We start from the raw sequence: 14464 nt of genomic DNA on the forward strand, positions 1-14464 counted from the left end.
GGTATACAGGAATACTCTGTACTATTTTTGCAACTTTTTTATATGTCTAAAATTATTTCCAAGCAAAAAGTTAAAAAACAAAAACAAAAAAAGTAACTCCATCCTGGTATTCTCTGTCCCTGTTCCTTTCCCTAAGAGAGTACTACTTTACCTTTTTGGTTCTCTACCCATTAGATTACATGCACCATAATGGTTAGGTCTACATTTCTGCTCCTAAATGAATAACCAGCACCGAGCACAATACTTTACACTTTATATGCCCTAATTATCTTGGATTAAAGACTTAACTGTGTGCCATTTTACAGTTTTCTACTCATGAATCTTTCTGCTGATAACATTTTAAGAGGTCTCAATCAAATGATGGACATAAAATGTAAGGTATCTTGGGGCGCCTGGGTGGCTCAGTCAGTTGGGCGTCCGACTTCAGCTCAGGTCATGATCTCGCAGTCTGTGAGTTCGAGCCCCATGTTGCAGCTCAGAGCCTGGAGCCTGCTTCCCATTCTGTGTCTCCCTCTCTCTCTGCCCCTCCCCCACTCATTCTCTCTCTCTCTCTCTCTCTCTCTCTCTCTCTCTCTCTCTCAAAAATAAACATTAAAAAAAAATGTAGTGTATCTATACAATGGAATATTATGTAACAACAAAAAGAAATGAATTACTAATAACATGCTACAGCATGGATGAACCTTGAAAATGTTATACTAAGTGAAAAAAAAAAGTCAAAAAGGACCACATGAATACATTCATATAAAATGCTAAGAATGTGCAAATCTACAGAGACAGAAAGTAGATTTGGGGCACCTGGATGGCTCAGTCAGTTAAGCATTCAACTCTTGATTTCAACTCAGATCATGATCTCTCAGTTCGTTGAGATCCAGCCCTGCATAGGGATCTGTGCTGACAGCGTGGAGCCTACTTGGGATTCTCTCTCTCCTTCTCTCTGCCCCTACCCTGCACATGCACGCTCTCTCAATATAAATTTTTTTAAAAAGTAGATTTTTTTGTTGCCTAGGGCTTAGAGAATAGGGAGATTGGGGAAAGATGGCTAGGGGGTATGGGAAAGGGAGTTCTGCTGGGGGTAAAGACAATATTCTAAAATTGATCATGATGATGCACAACCACAAATATACTAAAAACCACTGAATTGTACATTTCAAATGGGTAAAGTTCATGGTACATGAAATATATCTCAATAAAGCTGTTTAAAGAAAAACAACTTTAAGAGTCCTACCAAAATTTCTGGGGCACCTGGATGGCTCAGTCGGTTAAGTGCCTGACTCTTGATTTCAGTTCAGGTCATGATCCCATGACTCACGGGATCAAGCTCCATGTTGGGCTCTGCGCTAACAGTGTGGAACTTGCTTCAGATTCTCTCTCTCCTTCTCTCTCTGCCCCTCCCCTTATGTTTTCTCTCTCAGAATAAATAAACATTAAAAAAAAAAAAAGAGCCCTACCAAAATTTTTATTTGGAGAGAGGGAGGGAGAGAGAGAGAGAGAGAGAGAGAGAAAGAGAGAGAGAAATCTATGTCTATGGCCACCATGTATGGCACTGAAAACTACCTCATTATAGACTTTTGGAAATTTCAATTAAAACTTCTGTTAAAATGAAACCCCACTGACAACCTTTTATTCGGATTTCCAAATAAAAATAACTGTTTCATGATACAGAGAAGAAATTGCCAGGAATTTTAGGCAATACTGAGTTTTTTTAGGTAAGGGTGGTTTAGGGAAAGAGAACACTTTAATGCTAGTCAACCTAACTCCTTCTCTACTCTCAAAGCTCACACAAGGGGTCATTTCTTCCTGGAAGCCTCTTTGAATGCTCAAATTAGGTTAAGTGCTCTCCTCTGTACTCCCACAGCACCCTGTACACCCCTGTACCTTAGGACTTCTTGAGACAAACTATTTTGCTCCTCTATCAAATTATGAAATCATGTTTAATCACATCTGTATTCCTAGCACAGTGCCAGCACATAAAAAGGACTCAACAAAAATTGAGTTAAACTTGGAGTGTGAATTTGGACCTGTTTGACTTCTATGAGCCTCAGTTTTAACCTATTCAAATAGGAATTCTACCAGTTGTCTTACCTAACTCATAGGGATGAGTCATGAGAAACAAACTAGGAAATACAAATAAAAGCACCTGAAAAAAATGTAGTATACATACACAGTCTTCTATTATCATAGGAGCAACCTACATCAAGTATTAGTTATTACTGTATGGGTCATTCTCTGTACTTAATTTTGTTATAGGAACTTTGTCTTTGATACTTCTGGGTCTAAAAAGGCATAAGGGGATGGGGATACCCTAAACAAAAACTGATAAGGCTAAATTAATTGTTTCTCATTCATTACATACCTTTCTGTCAACTATTACAGGCAAAATAGAAAGCATTCTGTACCGCAACAACAATGAATGAATGCTAAATTACTCAGTAAACTACAACTGAGTTGTATACAACTCAGTATACAACGGCTTTTCAGGTTACTTTACAGCACACTTTCCAGTCTGTATGTTCTGAAATGACTCAAACCACAGGCTAGAATTCTATATTTAAGAGAAAAAGATTCATGACCCGAATGCTGCCACCACACCTCAGAAACACAGCACCTTCTGCTGCTAAAACCTTTTATGCGTTCAAGAGCCCTGTGTGTTCTTGACAGAAACCATACTCATGCAGCTGAATTTAGAACATGCTGACCTTGAGCAAATCAATGCCCTTAGCATGTACTTCTGGCTTATATCACTGCAAGAGGTAGACAGCCTCACCATCTATAGTAGTCAACAATTTCTGGCCACTGTCCCCTGGCTATTTTAAGATATCCCAACACATTTCTGTGTTGCCCAGTTCAAAGAAACAGAATAACACATGAACCTATGTTTAAACACAAATCGTTTACCTTGGAACTTGGGGTATGTGTGTTCATACTGTGATTAGCTCAAAAATATTTAATTTGGTAAGTTTCCACTTCCTGCTTTCATTTTTTAAATACAACATATTTTTAACAAAAAGTTAAAAATCAAGTATAAGACACTTTTGCTTACTGTCTACTCAAATTTATAAGTAAACTTGGTAAAAAAACTAAGCCAAAATTGGTGAACAAATATTGAAAAAGATTAATGGTTTACCTGCTATTTTCATGCAAAATTACACTAGATAAAACAGCACATGATTAAGGACTATGTGACACTTTCACCAGTCTACCTTAGTATTAACTCTTCTAACTCTTGGATCTAATTAGCATAAAGTCCTTTTAAAAGGTTTTTGTCCAAGCAACATAAATCAAAATGCTACTAGCAGAGTCCTTGTTTACAAATTAGAACCTCATTTTTTTTTTTTTAACTCTAAACAAAGAATCTGCAATTTAGCAACTGTATGTATACCTTCTAAAATTCAGGTAAACTATCCACTTGAAATTTATATATAAAAACAAATTCAAAACTTAGTAATTGTACTTAGCAATTATTCATAGCTTTTTTTTTTCTCATTCCCAACAGAAGCTAATATTTGTGCAAAGGCCCAATGCTAGAAATCAACATCATAAAATATTTAGCATTTCAGATTGCTTTTTAAAGGATTTCCTTTACTCCCTTGAAACATTTAATAAATGTTTAATAAATGTTCTCAAGTGTAAAAAATAAAGCTTTTTTTTTTTTTTTTACTCTCATCCAAAAGATTTCAATAAAGAAAAGGAGTATAGGTATCACACGGAGCTAAATCTGATACGCAGTATAATGCAGGACCCAAATAAAATGAAGTCATTTACTAACAAGTGAACTAAATATAGAGCCCAAGCAGCTGGAGCCTAGAGTTTATATAATATGCTAGCTGACAACTAAAAGCTCTTAAGACAGAACCCATAGAGTACAAAGGGAAGGGGAAAAAACACTACTCTTCTCATGCTGTTAAATAAGATTTTAAAATAATTATTCCAGCAAAAAAAAATGAACTAAAAACTAATCCTGTATTCCATTAAAAAAAATCTGTCAGAAATAGAGGCTCAAATAAATGTAATTATATATTAAAGAAGACTTAATACTGTAATACAACTACAAAGCTTTTAAATCATGTAAAAGGTTTTAAGAATAGTATCTAGCACTCTAATACCAAAAATCTTACAACCAGGAATATACTAAAGAATAATTAGACTATATTCCTAATTTCTAATATATATTTTAATAAATTGTCACTAAGTGATATATATGGGACTCCTTCTAATAACCTACTAATGGCAGGGCATATATCTGGAGTTCATTTTTTGTAGTAGCTAATAAATTTCTCCTATATAGTGTCCTGGGTACTAAAGTATGTATTTGTAAGACACTAATCAGAATGAGAGGTATAGTAAAAAGGTAGATACAAAACCAGAAAAAAAACAACCCTTGCTGGGCCTAAATTTATAATCCTCATGTTCTAACAATCTTCAACAACAAACTGCATGTATCTGTCTATTCACTAACTTATAAAATGGCCAATATTGGCAAGCTCCTGTATTTGCCCACTGTTTTGGGGCTCTAGAGTATATTTCATTCTAGCTGAAATGAAAACAGTATCTCAAAATTATAAAACCATGAATCCAAAACCATTTTACATACTCAAGAAGATATTTTGAATCCTGGTAATCATTAGCCCTTAAGACTACATATTGACACTCCAAGCTAGCATTGTATTAATCATGACACTATAGCACTTTATCAATATTTACATGGAAATTATTTTCTTTTTTAAATTCCACCCATAGCACCAACACCAAAATAACATTATCCATAACATATAGATGGAAGCATAATCAAACCTGTTATGGAAAAGTCGCCTAAACATTCAAGGCAGCCATGAAGTGTGTCTGAATCTCAGTATCACTAATCAAAATAACTTTTTGAATTCTTATCTAAGTATTCAGTCACATCTAATTACCTTTAATAAACTAGTTCTCTAAGTGCCAAAATACTCAAAGATATATACAAAAATTACTATGAACCCTTTCCCAACATTTGAAGACTTCTGTTTGATCATCATTAATAACCTATCATTCCTTCAGGTCATGGAACTTTGGCATGGAACTGCTGGGGAGATTTCTACTCTGTTTAGGCAGATTTTATGCCTAAATTTTAAAAATCTTCTTAACACCTCAAACCTAAACCAATCTTGTCTGGATTTATTTATTTACCCAAGCCATCTTTTTTACCATGTACACACAAAAAATTATTTCATTTAGCCAAAATTCAACATTTATTAAAGAGCCAAAAGGTAGTTGTCACCTACCTGTAGTACCGAGATTGTAGATATGTTGAACAAACAGTCTTTGATACATGACTGGCCGACCCAAAGTCTATCACCTTAACCCTGTATGGCTGCCGAACAGGATCCACCAGCATAATATTTTCTGGTTTGAGGTCAGCATGAATTAAACCAAGACTTTTCAATTTTTTCAGTGCAGTGGCCACTTGTTGAAGAATGGGTCGAATTACTTTTAGTGGCAGGGGGCTGAACTTATTTTGTTTCAAAAAGTCATACAAGTTTTGTTCCAGCATCTCAAAAACTAAACAAGTATGGTTACGGTGCTGAAAGCATTCATAAGCTCGTACAAAGTTATATTCATCAGCATTTTCAGTACTGAGTCTTGCTAATATGCTCACTTCTATTTGACCTTGACGTGCATAAGAAGGGTGATTCTTCAAAATTTTGATTGCTACAATTTCATTTGTCCCTCTTTTCCAGCATTTGACTACCTGGCCAAAAGTGCCTCGACCAAGAAAATCAAGGACTTCATAAGTATTTTTCATGGAGCATAAGACTTCATGCTGTACTAACTGATAGTCACCTTCTCCAGTGGTACAATTCTGTTTTGTTCCTGTGGTAGTTGTCACAACTGTCACTGGATTTCCCATGTTGGTTTGCAACATTGCAGGAAGTATGGACAATTCATCAACAATCTGCATTGCGCTGCTATGATTATCCAACTCCTCACTCTTGCGCTTCAATCCACATCGCTGGGGGCCTTCTAGGAAATTGAACCTGTGTCGCCACGCCCCAATCTGAGGTGCCTCCACTTGAGCTTGCTGTGCCTGAGCTGCTATGACCTTTGTAGCACCCGCAGTGTTTTTTAAAACAACAGCACTTGTCTGCAACGAAAAGTTGTGTCCTCGAGGTCTGTTAAATGGTATCTTTGTCTGAAAAACACTACCCTTCGTGGGAGGATGAGAATTTCCAATATTTTTACCATTCACATAGGTCCGTGGATAGTTTCTTTCCTGGAATACACAACTGCTTGGCTCTACTTTGAGTTTCTTCACACTACAAAAGGCACTTGACTGAGTTTGATAAACATACGGTGGGTAGACCAAGACTTGTGAGGCCATACCTGGGGGGAGGGGGGGGGGGGAGGGGGGGAGGGAGGGAGGAAAGAAAAAGACATTATTAACTACAAAAAAAAATTGCTTTTAATTTTAAATCTCAAAGAAAACTCTCAAGGGTCAAGTCCATAATTTATAAAAATAATTAAACTCCATTAAGATTTTTTTTCCCTTAGAGAAGATAAGCATTTCAGTATCTCCATCTTAGCTAATTAATCCTTCAGCTATTTTGAGTATTGCATATAAGCCTGGGAATAAAAAATTGAGTGCATTTAGTTAACCAAAAAATATCTACCAAGCAGCTGTAATGGCCAAGATATACCCTAGGAACTATGCCAACCATTTTTCTCCCAAAAGGGAAAAATACAGATCCCTTAACTATATACATTTGGCAAAGGTAAAGCATTCTATCACCAAATTATCATTTATGAACCAATGACAAGGAAAGAAAACATACACTGCATAAATAGAGTCACATTCCTTATAGCTAAAGTTCAAGAAATGCCCCAGAAAAAATAATCAATTGTAAAAATTGTAAATAAGATATAGGTCCTTTGCATGATGTTCTCCTTACTTAATATCTTTTTCCACATCCACCCTTGTACACTTAAGTGGACTTCTTTACATTCAGATCAAAGTGATGCAATACCTTCTTGTTGAAGATTTACTTGGAACACACACTCGCCACTCACTCCCTAGGCCACAGTTGGGCATTCAGTGCTCAATAAAAGCTTCTATGTTCTTCTAATTAGCATTCATGACATGATATTACATTACACTCCAATTGTGAGTGTATTCATCAGTCTTTCACACTAGATCTGAAACAAGGTGCCCAGGATATAGAGTTGGTGCTCAATAAATATGAGTTGGTCAAATTAATTTTAAAATATTTCCACTCCCCACAATTTAAAAATCTGTATTGTATTAACTGGGCAGTCTCATACTGTTTTAACAAATCAAACATCAATTCCTTAATTCAAAAACAACAGATTGCCATCACAGTATGTAATATATGTAAAATATTTAAAATATTAAGAGTTACCACCTATGGAAGGAATTACCATGCAGAGGTTTAATACATGCTTTATTTGCAATATTTTATTTAACCATATTAATATCTTCCCAATTTGCTGTTAAGAAAACTAAAACTCAAGAGGAATTAGGTAACTGGCCAAGGTCACATAGCTAGGGTGTAGTAAAAGAACAGGAAAATACATTGCCCTCTTGGGGCATAAATTTATGCCTCCTTCAACTTCCTAAATTTTTTTTTTTTTTTTTAAGATATTATTTCTGGGGCACCTGGGTGGCTCAGTTGGTTAAGCATCCAACTCTTGGTTTCAGCTCAGGTCATGATCTCCTGGTTCCACTGTTTGAGCCCCGCGCTGGGGTCTGCACTGACAGTGCAGAGCCTGCTTGGGATTTTCTCTTCCTCTCTCTCTGCCCCTCCCCTGCTCCTGCTCTCTCTCAAAATAAATAAATAAACACTTCTTAATAACTACCTACCACATTCCTAAACTGACCTGGCTCTAGTAAGAAATGAGCAATAAAACCTTATTAGACAAATTAAGATTTGATGTTCAATGTGTAAGAAAAAATTGTAAATTGAAATTCTGGGTTCCAAACCATTTCATCCAGCATCAGAAGAAGTTTCAAAATTCCACCAATTTTTCTCCTTTTAATGAGGCGAAGCCACAGGGAAAACTCCTTCTAAACATATTGAACCCATCATCTAATTCACTTAATGTTTGTGAGGGCCGCCAACCTTATCTTCAACAATTTAGCATTACCGTGATTCCCATTTCAAACCACTTCTGTGATCTACACCCACAGAAATAGACTGAGAGAAACAGATGATGAAACTGACACAAAAAAATTTCTAAAACATCTATTATAAATATACTTGTGGATTTAAAGAAACGCATGAACATAAATAGGAGAGACATGAAAAGCATCTTTAAAAGGGAACCGGTGAGCCTAGAAAACCATGTATTATCATACAGACAAAGGAAAAGTAATTTGACAATACCTAACAAAGCTGACATAGAATCAGGCACCTCAGATATAGTAAAAGAATATTCATGCAGTATAACCTAAACACTCATTCAAAAAGCACTGGGTAAATACAAGACCAACTACAATCTTGCCATTTGCAACTACGTGGATGTAACTGGAGGGTATTATGCTAAATGAAAATTAGTCAGAGAAGGACAAAAATCATATAACTTCACTCATAAGGGAAGAGAAACAAAAATAATATAAAAACAGAGAGTGGGACAAAACAGAAGAGACTCATAAATACGGAGAACAAACTGAGGGTTGCTGGAGGGGTTGTGGGAGGGGGGATGGGCTAAACAGGTAAGTGGAATTAAGGAATCTACTCCTGAAATCATTGCTTCACTATAGGCTAATTTGGATGTAAATTTTAAAAAATAAAAAATAAAGTTAAAAAAATTAAAAAAAAAAAAAAAGAATGAAAATAATCTACCCTGTTATGGACTGATTCCCATATTGTTGTATGAAAAAAGCAAGATTCAGAAAAATGTGTACTTTACAATAGAATTATTAGGGTGCCTGAGTGGCTCAGTTGGTTGAATGTCCAACTTCAGCTCAGGTCATGATCTCGCAGCTCAGGAGTTCAAGCCCGGCATCGGGCTCTCTGCTGTCAGCATGGAAGCCACTTTGGATCCTCTGCTCCCCCCTTTCTCTGCTCCTCCCCTACTCACTCTCTCTCTCTCAAAATAAATACACTTTAAAAAAAAAAGAATTACATATGTATATATTTGCATATACACTGAATATCTGTATACATATAAAGTGTGGGTTTCTTTGCCTCAGAGGAGAGTAACAAGAATTCTGGAGGCAAATGACAAAGATTTACTTTTCATTGTATACCCTTTTTACCACTTTAATTTTCACTATGTATGTATATTGCTCAGTCAGTTGGGCGTCTGACTTCAGCTTAGGTTATGATCTCATGACTTGTGAGTTCGAGCCCCATGTCAGGCTCTGTGCTGACAGCTCGGAGCCTGGAGCCTGCTTCGGATTCTGTGTCTCCCTTTCTCTCTCTCTGCCCCTTCCTGCTCACGCTCTCTCACCTTCAAAAATAAACATTAAAAAAAATTATAGAATATATAGATTTCATATTTAGAGATGAAATAATATACTGGGATTTGCTTCAAAATAATAGAGAAAATAGATGAGGATATGAATAAAATGAAATTAGCCATATACTGTACTTCATAGGATCTTGATGATCAAGTAAAAAGCGTTTCTACTTTTGAATGTTTACACTTTTCCTTAATAAAGAGTTAAGTGAAAATATTTAAAACTCCACCCAGAAAGATTCTGATTCAGTAGGTCTGTAGTGAGGTCCAGGCATCTGCATGTGTACAAGCTCCCAAGGCCATTTAGATTCACACTAATATCTGAGAAAAAATGATCTAGTTTATACAAAAACCGTAGCAAATTTAAGCCCTACCAATTCAAGGTCCTCAAGTCTCAAAAGACAAGGATGAAATCCTAGGGAATAGAATGCATACCACTCTTGGCCAATCCATGCCATTAAAAAATTTTTTTTAACATTTATTCATTTTTGAGAGACAGAGCATGGGGGGGGGGGGGGGGGGCACAGAGAGAGGGAGCTGTCAGCACAGGGCCCAAGGCAGGGCCCAAACTCACGAAGCGTGATATCATGACCTGAGCTGAAGTCAGACGCTTAACCAACTGAGCCACTCAGGCACCCTATGCCAATCCCATGCCATTTGAAAGCGAAGTGTTATATGAACAGCTGAGATCCAGGTAACTGACATACTGATATTTAAGAATCTACTACAATTTCTGAACTCTGGGGGTGCCTGGGTGGCCCAGTCGGTTGAACTTCTGACTTCGGCTCAGGTCTTGATCTTGCAGTCCGTGGGTTCAAGCCCCACGTCAGGCTCTGTGCTGACCACTCAGAGCCTGGAGCCTGCTTGGGATTTCTGTCTCCCTCTCTCTCTGCCCCCCCCCCCCCCATTCACTCTCTGTTTCTCAAAACTAAATAAATGTTAAACAAAATATATTAAAAGAAAGTTTTTTTCTGAACTCTGCTGTTCCTACCTTTTCTTCCCCAACATGCCAAGCTAGAAGGCAAACAAGCCAAGAGCCCCAACCAAGGTTAACTAAAGGAAACTCAGAAAATTACCCCTCACCAAGCACTGTGCTATGTAGGGCCAATCTCAAAGGAGACTTTAGAAAATAAACACAGATAGGAATGTCCCATCATATACATAACACATAAGAAAGGGTGAGGGTGGTGCTGGAGACAGCTATCATAAAGGACCACAAGCAAAGAACTCTAAATTACTAATTAACTTGGCCACTGTGACTCCCTGCCATATCCAGGTATTAAGTCTTTTCTTCTCCCAATCCTCCATCAGATAAAACTCATGGTCTGATAAGAGTATCTTATACTTGAAGTTTATGGATTTTATACAGTACAGTAAGTAAGGAGAGTACAGGAGCTGCTTAAGTCCATGGAGTCTAAAACACAGACTCAGTACAATACTATTATTACCTATTATTTTCACTGCAATTCAAATTACATTATACCTCTGTAGCTTTATTATTTATGACTTTGTCATTTGTTCTTATCAACTGACTAAGAAATGAAGTTTTGTAACACTACCCCTTTGTGAGCTGGGGCTGCCTATAATATATCACTCAGAGAATGGTGAAGACTCCTGTGAGAGCAACCATTAAGCTTCCATTCCTCAAGCTTAATAATCTCAGGTACTTTAATAGGGCCTTATTTTTCCAACCCTGTAAAAGACTTTAAGACCCATCTGAATTGTATCCAAATTTTTCACATCCTTTTACAATTACCAAAACAGCAATGTAACCAACATTGACACCCACAAACCTGAGTCTGTCTGACCACCACTAACCAGGTTTTCTACTTTTTTCCCTTTTCAGGCTTTCTGAAAAGGGAGGAAGCAAAAACAGAAATACTTTACTATCTTACATTCAATTTATTAGCCAATATTAAAATTCTGAACAATTCTGCCAAACTTATACAAAGCCCATAGGTAACTGGGTTCTTCTTCAAAATGTATGTGACAGCACAAATAGATTTGAGTAAACGCAATGATGCCTTTACATTCTCTTCACTCAACTTTCTCTTACTTGTGCAAATCTCAATTTTTAAATGTACTTCTTTTTAAAAAAAATTATGATAAAATATGCAAAACACAAAATTTATCATTTTTAAGTGTGCAGTTCAATGGCATTAAATATATTCACACTGTTGTGCAACAATCATTAGCATCCATCTCCAGAACTTTTCTCCTCTTCCAAAACTGAAACTCTACCCATTAAACAACTGTCCAATGTCCCCTGCCCCAGCCCCTGGCAACCACCACCATTCTATGCTCTGTATGAATTTAACTACTCTAGGTACCATATATATGAAATTGTACAGTATTTGCTCTTACGACTGACTTACTTCACTTAGCATAATGTATTCAAGGTTCATCCACGTAGCAGTGTCAGAATTCCCCTCCTTTTTAAGACTAAGTAATATTCCATTGTATGTATATGTCATATTTTGTTTATTCATTCAGCCATCGAAAGATATTGGGGGGTGGGTGCCTGCCTGGCTCAGCCAGTGGAGCATGCAACACTTGATCTTGGGGTTGTGAGTTCAAGTCCCACATTGGGGGTAGAGATTACTTAAAAATAAAATCTTAAAAAAAAAAAGATATTTGGGTTGCTTCCTCCTTTTGACTATCGTGAATAATGCTACTATGAACACGGATGTACAAATTTCAAGACTCTACTTTCAAATCTTCTGTGTATATACCCACAAGTGGAATTCCTGATTATATAATAATTCTATTTTTAATTTGAGGAATCACTATATTTTCCAGAGCAGCTGTACCATTCAAATTCCAACCAGTAGTGCACAAAGGTTCCAACTTCTCTATATCCTCAACAACACCTATTTTTTTTTTCTTTTTTATAATAGCCATCTTAATGGGTGTGAGGTGGTATTTCATTGTGGTTTTCAAATCTCTATTTTTAAATCTAATTCATCAGGCCTAGCTGTACTAACACCTAGAGCTTGATGTCATCCATAGCTATAACAAATGAGCTTTCTATTTTTTCATTTGAGTTCTTGACAAATATTAAACATTACACTTAAAACTCTATAGAAACCTACATTATTAGCTGGGCATTCCCAAATGACTACTGAATAATCCCCAGGTCTTTCAGACCATCAGTGGAAAGTACAGAAATTATTACATTACTAAAAGCATCAAGTTTCAATTTAAAACATAAGTATGCAAAAGAACAGTATTTCTAAAGATGAACAACAATAAATGAAAATAACAAATAAAATGAAAGTCTTTTAAGAAGAATTTCTTTTTTTTTTTTTTACTTAAAGAGAAGCTCAGGGCACTAAAAAATTATCTCATAATAAACAGGGATAAGAGACCAAAGCATTAAATTTGTAGCTACTATTCCACAATCAAAAAAAAAAAAAAAAAATACAACAACCAACAAAAAAGAAGTCACCTCAATGCAAGTTACCTTAGGGAATATTTTCACTGAACTGGAAATAAGCAAATAGTACACTAGATCAAAGTAAACCTTTGATTCTGTTTACATAAAAACCCTGCTTTCAGAGTTCTTTTCTGAACATACCTATCAACTCTTTCTAGGATATGTATTAAAATAAGGTAGATACAAGTGAAGTTCACTTTCAAAATTGAACTTATTACCAAACTCTTTAAAAGGAGACAAATGGAACAGGAAATGAAAAATACAGTTAAGACTGTTTTGTCAGTAAAATGTACCAAAGCACCTTTAACCTAATGGCATCAAAGCTAACAGAGTCGGGAGGATTATCCTACATGAAAACAGTAATGGTATGTTCTACACTGTTAGAGTAGTACCTAGTTCACTAAGAGAATGATGTTTTCAGTCAAATTACCAAACATACATTACAGATTATAACTGCCTTCCAGCAGCTATGATCAGCACCAGAGGCAAAAAGACTGAAAAGCGCTATGTAAAAATCATTGCGCATGCTAAAAACCAAAGAAAACACCACCACTACCACCATCCCCCCACCCCACACAAGCAGTCCCTACTACACCAGATCGCCAACCTATTCTGGTCTTTACTGGGATCCAAACGTTTCTTCTGGCCCTCTTTCTCTCCCTCATCTCAATTAAGCCTCAAGATCTGACCTGGGTACATCAAAACGACACTTCACATTCTGTCCTCAAAATACTATCGATCTCTTCCTCTGAACTACCATCTCTTTCTGATTATCTATCTCCCACCACACAAATTCCCAATATCCTTTGCTAAATTCTAGTTCCTCTCCTTCTAGTGCAATACATTCAAAATTAACACTTCTCTTATGTAACACAAAAGGCATTTTTAAAGATGCTTAGCAGTAAAAGAATCCAAAATTCTAAATCTGAATAGTGGCTCTCAATCCTTTTCCTCACACACTTTCAGGTATGATGAAGTTAGAAGAAGTGAAACACTTTAGAGGAGGTAGTATTCAAAAGCAAAACTTTTTCAGAGAAGTAAAAGCACTTTAGGGAAGGCGGTCTTTACCAAAACATTTTTATGTGCAAATCAGAAAGTAAGCCATTCCAAGAAAGGAGCTCTGTGCATCAATATAATGACTTTCAACCCTGCAGAATGCCTTTTTGAAAATAACAGGGTCTGTGCTCGCTTCGGCAGCACATATACTGAAAATAACAGGGTCAACCTAATTCACTCAGCTAGTGGGCCAAAGAGGAATTACGCTGTTCGTAAACGACTTTTGCATTCCTCACAAAGTCTAGAAAAGAGTTAAATGAATAAAACCTAAAGCTGTGTTAGCGCCACACATCTTTTCAAACTTACTTTTTTTCTAAGATACAGCAAACGTAAGTTGTATTATAACTCAAAGTTTTGTACAAATGTCTGTGCCTTGAGTTCACAAAGTCTGACAAAGAGATCAAAGGAGATAGAATGAAGTCTTCATGTAGCAATATTGTCTATAATCTAGTTTCATGTAAATAATAGATTTTTCCAACTTGGTTTACCCATAAAGATTTTGCTTTCATGAATATA

The 14464-nt window shown here is 36.3% G+C and overlaps 1 protein-coding gene across 7 annotated transcripts in view; it reads right to left on the bottom strand.

Annotated features, from left to right (window-relative positions):
• Window positions 1-14464, bottom strand: part of HIPK3 (homeodomain interacting protein kinase 3) — a 91211-nt gene that overhangs the window by 55669 nt on the left and 21078 nt on the right. For all 7 annotated transcript variants that reach the window (XM_019456648.2, XM_019456646.2, XM_053899849.1 and 4 more), the window contains exon 2: window positions 5262-6360. In XM_019456648.2, coding sequence (XP_019312193.1) covers window positions 5262-6358 — 1097 coding nt within the window. In that variant the 5' untranslated portion in view covers window positions 6359-6360. The remainder of the gene's footprint in view (window positions 1-5261; window positions 6361-14464) is intronic.

This window comes from Panthera pardus, unplaced genomic scaffold (genome assembly GCF_024362965.1).
Source record: "Panthera pardus isolate Hobbes unplaced genomic scaffold, ASM2436296v1 HiC_scaffold_12, whole genome shotgun sequence".
NCBI lineage: Eukaryota > Metazoa > Chordata > Mammalia > Carnivora > Felidae > Panthera > Panthera pardus.